Source organism: Zosterops lateralis (assembly GCF_965231275.1).
Source record: "Zosterops lateralis genome assembly, chromosome: 4".
In the NCBI taxonomy this organism is placed as follows: Eukaryota; Metazoa; Chordata; class Aves; order Passeriformes; family Zosteropidae; genus Zosterops; species Zosterops lateralis.
Window position 1 is genome coordinate 5,904,623 of NC_139765.1, and position 11,258 is coordinate 5,915,880.

Consider the following 11,258-nt stretch of genomic DNA (forward strand, 5'->3'; position numbering starts at 1 on the left):
GCTCATTTTCTGGGCAGACTTCTGCCTGCTACCTGCTTTGGAAGTGACTGAGTTCTGCAGGCAAAGCTTAAAATATTTTTAAGACACACTACTCCTCCTAACTGAGTGCCCAGGCTCTCACAGTGGTCATTACCAAAAGCTGTTTCAGCTGCACCCTGCTTCACTAACTCACTAACTTCCACTTGGCAGATCTAGTTCCTGTTTAACCTCCAGTGTCCTTTTGCACTTTGCTCAGGTGGTTTCATTCTCTCTAGGACAAACTGCAGTGCAGACCTTCAGACACAGAGGGTGGATGATAGGGATGGGGGTGGGCAGGATAGGACACAGACAACACAATGTGAACCCTCATATCCTCCCCATCTCTACTTCAGTGTGACTTAATCTCTCCTAACAGTCTTGAGTGTCTGTGCAAAATTTTTAGCAATTGCCAACTAAGTACCTGGTTGTAGGGTCTAAAGAATAAACCTAAAACCATGTGTTAAGGTTCAATATGTAGGTGCTTAGAAATGAATTCTGAAAACAATTGTGCTGTACACTGAAATATGGTACTTGGTTATTTTCAGTGCTTTCATCCCATTCTGAATTGAGACAATGCTAAACAGACCCAATTAGTTCAATAAAAAAAGGCAACACTCGGTCTAGTAAAGTCATTCATTATAATATTTATTCTATGAAACAATGCTGAAAACGTAAGATATAAAAAATGCTCCATGCATTTCATAAAATACAGAGAAAGACATTGTCATAAACAAAACAGAATAAGCAAGCCAAACCCCCTCTGAAAATCCTGAGAGCTCCACTCTTCACGTTGCATCATATGAATACAAAAAGCATATCCAGGAGAAAGAGCAGTCTGAGGAAAGTGGCAGGTTATCTGTCAATAACTGGGATGACTAAACAGCCCACAAGAGTTTTGACATCACCTTTCTTACTACAAAAACAAACTGATGCAACTTGCTTTCCTTGCTACCAGTATCTGGCATTGTTTTTGGCTGGGAAACCAGGACAGCATTGCAGAATTCACATTAAGTTGCTGTCCAGAGAGGCACTAGGGCCCAAAATGTAGGTAGCCACAGAAAGTTATCAGGGCCCAGGGGGTGAGAGGGAATGGCTGCTGCTCCCCTGCTGGAAGGAGGCCACAGGGACATGCCTTTACTGTCTTCCCAGGAGCACAGCGGGTGGAAAATGCACCCAGTGGAAGAAATATGGGCAGAAGCAGGAAATGTATCTAGTACCTCTTTAAGAATCCCAGTCACACAAAAGACATGCTGCATTACAGATGGATGCCAGGAGCAACATCTGCATTTAGGTTACAAATGACATTGCTATAAATCTTTTTACTGAAAGGTTTTGATCCAGCTCCTTCTCCTCAACCTACAGTACTGGGTTTGGCTTTAGCAAAGCTGTTACAAGATCCTTCTCTTGCTTTTCTTTTACAGAACCTCCCAGATTCCCACAACAGTTAACAACCACACAACCACCAAACACAAAGCCAGCCTAATTCTGGGCTCTGATATAAAAGCAGCTCCACTCTTGTGCTGGGAACTCCCCAAAGCTGCCACAGCTGTATTTGGGGAGAGCAGTATAGTGAAAGGAAGAACAAGGCTCCACTTCCACCAACACCTGCTGCCCCAAAAGCCCCACCCCACGAAGCCTTGGGAACACCATAGTCAGAGAATTTCATGTGGGGAGGAGCAAAGAGAAGAGAGCAGACTGGGATCCTTTCCCCTGCACCTGGGGATGTGTCCACTCTTCAAAACAGCATTCTTCCTTCCAGCCAGCTCCCGAGCCACCTCTGCTGCAGCACGGAAGATTCTGCATCAGCCTCCTGAGAATGGTGCACCGGGGGGAAAGATTGTTATGGTTGAAAAAGTGGTTATCACATTGATTCTTAAAAACATAAAGCTAGAAACTCCTATTTTAAAAAAAAATGTCAGTGAAGTGTAATTTAGCCTGTAGCACAAACTATTACAGAATTAGAAGATACAGAATTGCTCATGCTATACCTTAACTCTCTCCCTTTGCATATAAATATCAGCAATATGACTTTATATCAAATGGACTTGTCATTTTCCAATTCCCAGAAGAAACCTATTCAATTCCCTGCACAAGCACAAAGGAGTCAGAAAGGAGACTCCATAGGAAACACCATGTCCAGCATTTGTCTCTTGGAGTGCTTGCAGCTACAACAATGTTTTCTTGGTAAAGTTTTTAAAGCTCAGTTATGTTTTATGTGCTCCATTTAGCTTGCATTAAAAAAAATCAGAAAATGCTGTAAGAAATTAAGGTCTTCACAGGTCTCCACAGGCTTTGGTGAAACACAAAGAGTCTTCTTTTAAAATAAGTGCCCAGCTTCCTCTATAGTGGAATTTCTGTGTTGTCCATGTAAACATTACACAGAGTCTTTGTACCACCCACTAAGCTCTTTGCTTCAATCAACTATTTGTGCCCAAAAGCACATCCTTATGTTTCTTCCTACACCACAGCCATCCTCCCACACCACAAAAGATGTAACAAAACAGGAATTAATCACAGGCTGGATACTTACAGGGATTGCTGCTGTTTGCCTCTGTCTTAACAGCCTTGGCAAGTTTGGTTGAGCTCTGCTGTGCTTTGCCTTGCTCCTCTCCAGTTAGCAGGGCTTTTATTTCCGAGGGGATTTTCCCTTGGTCCATGGCCATGCACCACTGCTTGTACTGAAACATGCAAACAACATTAGGCCTTAGCAAACTGCCAGGATCACATTAGCAGACAAAACGGGGCTGTAATCTTTACCTTCCGGTATATTCATTTCAGGTCCAATGTACTGAGCTGAAGCCTCTTACGAAACCTGCAGAGCCCTAATGAGCCTGAGCACGTGGCCAAGGCTGCATACCTGGCCTCAGCAGAGCCTCTTTCAGTCAATAAACTGCTACTCGGAGGCAGCACTGGACAGAATACTGTAATTATTAAACAACATGGAACACTCTGTGCAATTTCTCGCTGCTGGCATGCGAGAATACCGTTCCAGTTCATGGCCTATTAAAAACAAATATTTCACATGACTCTGGGGCTGATGGACTATTAAGAGGTCCTTTCCCATTGCGCAAGGCACAGTGGAAGCACATGTGCCTTATTCCTACTTCCCACATCTTAAATCCTTCATTGCCAAACCCTGAAGCACATCAAAAAACCTGTGGGCAGCTGGCTGGCTTTTCACCTGATCCTAAACCTGCTGACTTGTTGTGATTAGCCCTGCCCATTCAAACAAACCTACAGCCAGGTCAAGGCAGTCCTCAGCACTGGTGACATTTCAGTGACACCAATGTATTTGTATTTCCAGATGAAACATTCTCTGTTTAATTATGCTGCTCGTTTGGGCAGCATTTTACACATCCTAGAACCACCTACACAGAGAGCACGCTGCAAGAATCCACCTCCCCAACAAAGAAGCAATGACACCCTGTGGATATATGTTTGCCCTTTGATACTTCAACACCTCTTCCCACAATCTACCTCTGTCAAAGGTTTTTCAAAACCAAACATTTCAAAGACAGCAGACTCAAATATAATGGCACTTTTTTCGCTTGCTTCCAGTTCAGAACCAGCAGATAACTTGTGACATGAATTTGTATTCTACACACCAAAGCAGGCAAACAGCTGGATGCATCTGATGTTTTGATACCTCCCCGCCAGCCAAATGCCACTGTCAGTCACTGTGGTCCCGAGAACGAGTGTTCACAAGGACAGGTCCCAGATAATTGTGAGGGTTAGGATCAATGGGAGTTCCTTACCATTTCAAGCTCTTCTCTGAGAGCACAGATGGCTCGTTCTCTGCTTGAAACCAGCTCTTCCAGGTACTGGTACCTCAGCTTCTTCCTGGCTCTGCACTCTCTTGCACTCTGACGACTTCTTTCAAGTTTTGCCTTCAAATCTATTTTGGCTGGTTTACGACCTCGTTTGCCTGGTTTCTTTACCTTGCCTCCAACCACCTGGAAAGGAAGGGCGTGATAAAGATCCTGTTCTGCAAAGGTAATGCTGGAACTGTGTGGCTGTAACTTGTAGGAGTCTCATGTATAAAATCTTGCATACACATTCTGGAGCAACAGAAGAAATAAGAATGCTGAACTCTGGAGTTTTCAAGACTCTCTCCAGTGGCTCTATTTCTCTCTCATACTGGAGAGCCCAGAACTGAACACAATCCTTCAGGTATTTATGAGGGTATCTGGGTATTGAGGACGCATAATCAGCTTGTAGTGAAATTGCTTTCATATCACCAACAGCCCCTGCTCTAGCAGGTCTGGAAATACTATATTATAGAGATTAACACTTCATTTTAGGAAAAAAATATATTTGTTTCTTTCAATATGATACAAAACTTTGTTTTGCTGCAGTCAACAGTTTCAGCCTACTCTAAATTCAGAATTATTCACTAACCATCTGAGCTTCCTTGGGCTAGATTTCTTTCAAAGGAACCTTGAGGAGTTTCACTGAACAGGGACCTCAGTCACAGTGAGTCCTATCTCTGTTGCCTCTGCTCCAGTAGCACATCACCACTCTGGCCATGTCCACACTAAAAATATTACTCCACAGCCTGGGGAGTCTCCTCACACATTCTGTCAGTGCTGAACTCTCCCTGTTGCTAATGTAACTCCCCTTGCAGAAATGTAACTCCCTAGTTTCTTGCCCTATGGAATGCAGGTTTTGCAGCCACTTTCTCCTCTTCTTTGTGGCTCCTTTTTTTACAGGTCTGAGAGCTTCTCCTGCTACAAAACAAAACAAAACCAAAAACAACCAAACCAACCAACCAACCAAAGAGTCTCCTCTGTGTTTACTCTGTGTTTCCCCAGTCAAATATTTTACTCTTAACGTGGGGGCATGGCACAAGAAAGTCTTAAATATGGTGTGAAGCTTAATTGGTCATTGGGCAGTATCACCCAGTAAGCATTACATCAGCCACACACCCCAGCTCCCTTCTGAAGTGAGGATTTCACTTTATTTGCATTCTTACCACACTGTTTGACTGGAGGGAGTGTGGAGAAACACACCTAACACACACACCTGCATAGAAGAATTTCACTGCTGCCTTAGTATTTCACCATCCTGGATACAGACAAACTTTTTCTAACAGGCAGTGTTCAAAAAAATCAAGAGTTCATAATTTTAAAAAAGGCACTTTTACTGTGAAAAGCTACAAAATAAGTCATTTTTTAACATTCAAAGAAGTCACTTGTTCTGCAAACTTAGCAAGCTGCAACAAAAACAATAACATAGTGAATTGATGTGCCAGAATGAAGAGGAAAAAAAAGGATTATACAATTGAGCCTATTCTTTCTTTGGAAATTGAGTCAACAATCACATGCCAACATAATCCTACCCTCTCTGTATTGTCCCTCCTGATTTATTCAGGAGTAGCTGCCTACCATAAGCAAATGAAAGAGCACAAAGTACTTAATGGACATCTATGATTATGAAACAAACACAACATATTCAGAAGAGCAAAGGGGGAAAAAATGAAGTTCTTTTACACTTGAACTGCTGAATACAGTTTAAATAATTCTTTACTTCATCAAGGAGCTCTCCTTAAGATTTTCTAGTTCAGAAAATCTAAATGTAGTTCAAAGTAAGATAAAGCTAACCAGATGTAGCCAAGAGCTCTAAAGAAGGGAAAGGGAAAATCCTCTTTCAGGCATGACAAGGTCTGTCCTCTCATGGGAACACACTCCTGGCTATGGATGGTGTGATCCATACTCCCAGCTCAGCAGAAGGTAGAACTACACAGAATCTTCCCAGGTGAGCTTGTAGGCGCTCACAATTTGCTCTCTACTCTTACTTGCACTTGGAAGATTGATGGATATTACATTATACACACTACAGCCAAAAGTACTTCAGTTCTCAAAGGCTTTCAGCACCTGAGGCTTTTCTGTGCTAATACAAGGCAGTTCAAAGTAAATCTTTGAATTCAAGAGCTAGATAAGGTCTTGTAGAGACATACACTGCAGCTCTCTTAAAAAGCCTGGGCCACTCTGGGTTCTGACCCTCTAGAACTGGAGTGAGCTGGCACTCCAGGCTGGGGCCCCAGCACACCCCACACTGCTGTGGGAACAAAACGTACCTCGAGTCCTAATCCTGCACAGGAGCACTGACAGACATGCCCTCTCCCCAAAGCCTCAGATGGATGAATGCTTCCCACCACACCATTTCTCACAATCAGCAAGTTAAAGACTGCTCAGCACATGGCAAATGCATCCTGGATCCTCCATTATCCATAAATTGCTTTCCCTTTGGTCACACCAGAGTTTTCTACAGACAGGAGTGCCAACTGCTCTCCCCCTAAGATCTTTCACCACTGCAGCAGCCCTACACACAAACTCCCTTAGGGCAGGAAAAAGGCTTGTACCTCTCCAACCATTCAACCATGGTTACTTGCTAATGCTCTAACCACCAGGACTATGGAGATAATGAAAAGCTTCCTTCCCTTTTGACTCTAAGCACTAACATCCTAATAATCTCCCTCCACACCACCCCCAAAGACTCATACTGTCTTCCTGGCTCCTGGAGTTCACCACACAATTACACATTACCCTGCAAAGGCAGCAATGGTAAGCAATTTACCCAAATCCTGCATCCTGGCCAGTTTTTCCTCACCAATATTTAGAAGCTCCTGCTGTAACCTTAAGCAACCCAGCTGGGGAAAAAAAGAAAAGGCCTGAGAAATCCTTTGCCCCCATCCAGCATTACCATATCTCCCTGGCTTCTAGTCCTGTTTGCCTGCCCAGTTGCTATGCTGATGTGACAGAAAGAAGACAAAGCAGAAGTGATAGTTGATGTTGAACATGGCAACGGACCAAGCAAACATTTTTTGTCCCTTTGTATTCCTCTGGAGTTTATAAAGAGATGTGATCTATTAGCATTCAGCAGTGGAGATTTGGCTTTTTTTTCAGGGAGTCATATGCAATCAAGGCTCAGAACAACATTAATCATAGAACTTTTCATAGAAATATTAATAATGGCATGCATTAGTTAGAGATCTGACCAGGCTCCCATTTCAGTTCACTCAGACTTCACAGAACAGAAGAACATAACTCTTTTTCCAGGCACATGGTGTGATTCTTGGGGTCAGAGTTGGACTCAATGATCCCTATGGGTCCCTTCCAACTCAGCCTATTCTGTGATTCCACAAATTCCCTTTAATACCCTACTCAGATCATAACCTCGTCCTTGCCTCCCACCAGTGTTCAGGCACAAAGTTATTTGACCTGGAATTGGAAATAGCTGCAGCTACTTGACCTGATACAGAAAATTCCTCAGACTTCTGGATTTTTTGATTAGAAGCATGCAGCAGATCTCTCCAAAATCCTTGCCAGAATGCACAGCAGAGAGGTCCCTCTCAGGAAGGAAATGCACAGATAATTCAGCTACTAGCACTCACAGAGCTGAGGTATAGCTCTGCAGAACTCAATTCAGCATGGAACCGGTGATCATCTAAAGAATTTATACAAAACTATAAAAAAGATTAGTAAGAAATAAAATCTAAGTCCTGTGTTACAGCAGAGGGGGAAAAAACCTATTCCCACTTGCAAACATTTTTACAGAATCAGAAAGCAAATGAAGCCAGCCACAAGCCTCCTGATAAAGATGAAGTTTTCTGATCTTCCAATTCAAAGCATACCACTCACAGTAGCAGTACAAAACCCAGCTAGAGAGCATGCTTGTTATTCCTCCATTTCATGACATTTTATATGCCCAACACAATTATTTTGCTTTCACTGGCAGACAAAATGCATCCGATAATGATCCAAAAATGTAAGATACTATTTAGTGAGCAAACACCATCCAAATCTTAACCAGACATGTCAACAGAAATTAATCCTAAAACTCTCACCATGCAAAGTGCTTCATGTCCTAAGAGTGCCATGTTCAGCACAGATGCATAAAGAATGAAGCAAATACTGTCTGTATTTGTCTGTCTGTTTTTAAAAAGCATGAGCTAGGATTAAATATCAAGTTTTCACAAAGTGTTATGCAGGCACCCAGAAGGGTAAGTGCTAAGTTCAGGGCAGTTGTCACTCAGATGCCACCTTGCCACTCCACAGGTGACAGCCCTGCTCTTCCCTGAGGAAGGACTTGCAGCTTCTCACAGGAATTATGTCCACCACTGTGCCCTACACATGCTCTCAGCTCACACTAACAGAACCCAGACACTTTCCTAAACCTGTCTCTGTTAGGCTCAGGGATGGTCAGCTAACTCTACCATGAGTATCCTCCCAGCCTCCTGTAACAATGAAATAAAACTCTTCTAGCAGCCCTTAATCTCCACGTTACTCACTCCTTGCAAATATGAGCAGACCTGTCATCTGAGCAACGCTGAGCAGGAGCTTCTTAAAACATTTAATGAGTTGAAATTGCTCATATCAAATTATAACCAAAGCTGTTAAGGTTTTATATTCCCAAGCAAGCAGTAATGAGAATGCTTTATGCTTGGACACGATCCTGGGTGGAAGACTGAGAAGCTGCATACTCTGAAACAGCCCTCAAGGGTGAAAACAGAGCAGCCCCCCTTCTTAATAACTGAGGTGATCTCCCCTGTTCCCTTGAGAAGGAAAGCTGCATGAACATCAACAGTTGTTGGATCCACAGAAGTAGTAATATAGTATCTTTTCTGAAAGAATATTTGTAATAAAAGAGAGTAACCCCAACCTTTTTTGGCGGTGGTCTGGTTTTTGTTCACTTATTTTTAACTTCATTGGAATAACAAAAGTGATCTGACAATGTCACTGACTTTTATTTCTCATTTCTAGCTGTAAATTGAAAAGCTAACTACCTCAGTAAGTCTTGTCAGTGTCTCCTATAAAACCTCTGTAATTCAAACAAAAGATTGCAGTTAGCTGTATAAAACTGAATTTTGATGTTGACTAACAAGAGTTATCAACTTCTTACCCAACTCCCTATTCTCAATGTACATAAAAATACATAATATGATATATGTCGTCTTGTAAACTAACCAAGAAATTTCACCTATAAAGGCTGAAACCACTAGAACAGAGCTCCTCCTTTTTCCTCTGTCCAAATAGTTCAGAGATGCACAAGTGTTGTTTTACCAGGAATTAATTGCCAAGGAACAGCTACATCACTAAACTCTTTTCCTTCCCCACCCAACAGCTCAAACCCCAGTACCTGAATAACCCTTCATTTAAAAGCAGTTCTATAGAAGAAAAGCAGGTCATCTTTTGGGTTGGTTTGGGGTTTTTTTTGTGTGTGAATAATTTAAGAACATCCTTCTAAAATGAAACATTAAATTTTTCTAGATCTGATGTTAAGATATTCCACCACTCCCTTTATTTCTTGCTGTTTCCTTCCAACTTTGAGGCATGTGTTAACAAGAACCACTCTTCTAATGCTCTCTTAAACCAGATAAGACTAAATTAAAGTGCATCATGAATTAGGGGAAACTTTGCAGCCTGCGAGCCCAATTCTAAATTCTTTGTTCACACAGATGAAGGCAAACACTGAACTTGGCTGCAGGCAGTTATAGAATAGTCACTACACTACCAACACAATTTAGTTGATTTTTTGCAGGGAAAGTCCTTTCACAGGCCAACCTCCCCTCAGCAAGGAGGAAAGCATGACACAGTGGAATTTTTAGGAGATTTCAAGGACATCCTGGCACCAGTTGTAACCATAGTGGCATAAAACAAGGTATAAATAGTGCTTGCCTCATCCTGACACAGCAACCTGCAACGGGAAGAGCTCTCCCAAGGGAAATGGCATCTCTTGAATGGAGACACCAAACCCTCAGGGTGACCTGCAGCCTCATCAACTATATAAAAACTGCACTTGGGAGTCAAGATAGCAAGAGGAGTGAATATTCCACTCTGGAAGGTGGGTAGTACAAATAGCCTAAGTCTTATAGAGAAGAACACAAAAAGAAATAAAAATCAGATAATGCCTATGAACTATATCTGTCTCCAGAACTAAATCTTCTGGATCTTCTAAATGACTGCCCCAATTACACAAACTTTCATGCAGTTCCCAGAGTTGTGAGACATCAGTGATGCAGATTTCCCCCAGCCTCCTTCACAGCTTTCAGAGAAAACCTTAATAAAATAAGACAGTATACCTGTTAAAACCGCAGATCACCATAAACCTTTCATAGCCTTACAATCCTTCCTGTGGATTGTGGACTGCCAAATTACTGATGGCTTCTGAATTCCTTTATTCCATAAGAAATCGTGTCAAGTATTTTTCCTCCCTTTGAGTTGAGGCAGATTGTCACAGGCTGTGTAATTTTGTCCTGGCAAAATTCCAGTGGTGTCTCCAGCACGACCCCCAGGATAACCCATAACCAGCACTCCAGGGAGCTGAAATACCCAAACTCAGCTGCAAAACGCTGCACTGAGCGGGCACAGCAGCTGTCCCTGCCTTACAGGAACAGGCAAGAGGAAAATACATTCTCTGTGCATCTTCTCATGGTCGGCTCTGCTCAGGTGGAAGCTCTGCACCTCCAGGGATGCCACTGTGCTGCTCTCACGACATTCATCCATGAATGCTGGAAGAATTCAGGCTCCAGCACGCAGTAACCCGCGCTGCTGCATTCGTACCTCACTATTTGCTGCTATTTATCTAATAAATTCAGAGTGCTGTTTGGGAGCGTGAGCCACTGCACCACACCGCTGGTGGTACCCAACCTTTGGCCCAGGCCTGGAGCTTTAGGGAAACACCGACAGCAGCACCGAAGCGCTGCAAGCAAGAACTAAAGGAGCAACCCTTCCTTTGTGGCGGCTGCAGCAAGCAGAACCCCTTCAAGAGCAGATTTCAGAAAGCTCCCTGCACTAAGAGCCTCAGCGGCTGCTCAAGGCTCCAGCTCCCGGCTGGGCCCCGCAGCCCCTTACCTTGCTGTCATCCATGTGTGCCGCCAGCCCCGGTCCGCCTCGCCGCAGCCCCTGAACGAGGAGAAGACGGAGCCGCCCGCCGCAGCCTCGGCGGACACCGGCGCCCACCGAGCCTCAGGGCCGCCCGCGGCCACCACCGCCGCCCGCCGCCATGTTTGTGTACAGCCGAGGGACGCGGTAGCGCCGGCAGAGCGGTGCACGCTGGGAAGTATAGTCTTGTTTGGCCCCCGTCGTCATTAGCCGCCGCCCTGATGTAAACAGGAAAAACTACAGCTCCCGGCAGGCCCAGCAGAAAAGAGAGAGGCGCAGCGATTGGTCCTCGCCTCGCTGGTCGGGCGAACTACATTTCCCAGGAGGCTGCGGGCGCTCCCCCGCCTCGCCGCAACA

The 11,258-nt window shown here is 43.9% G+C and overlaps 1 protein-coding gene across 2 annotated transcripts; it reads right to left on the minus strand.

The window, feature by feature from the left end:
- Positions 1 to 642: 642 nt before the first annotated feature.
- CREBL2 (cAMP responsive element binding protein like 2) lies at positions 643 to 11,042 on the minus strand. 2 transcript variants are annotated; one of them, XM_083859595.1, is made up of 4 exons: positions 10,872 to 11,042; positions 3,774 to 3,971; positions 2,549 to 2,696; positions 643 to 1,828 (listed from the first exon to the last, which is right to left on the minus strand). In XM_083859595.1, coding segments are annotated over exons 1-4 (363 nt in total). In that variant the 5' UTR covers positions 10,887 to 11,042; the 3' UTR covers positions 643 to 1,826. The 2 variants fall into 2 exon arrangements, with proteins under 2 accessions (XP_083715721.1, XP_083715720.1); XM_083859594.1 differs by lacking the exon at positions 10,872 to 11,042 and adding an exon at positions 7,865 to 7,912.
- Between the last annotated feature and the right edge of the window lie 216 nt (positions 11,043 to 11,258).

Coding starts and splice junctions, on each gene's coding strand:
- CREBL2 (XM_083859594.1), bottom strand. CDS start 7,897: ATGGCACTCTTAGGACATGAAGCACTTTGCATG. Junction 3,972..7,864: donor GACATGAAGCACTTTGCATG/GTGAGAGTTTTA, acceptor CTTCCTTTCCAG/GTGGTTGGAGGCAAGGTAAA. Junction 2,697..3,773: donor TCAGAGAAGAGCTTGAAATG/GTAAGGAACTCC, acceptor TGCATGTTTCAG/TACAAGCAGTGGTGCATGGC.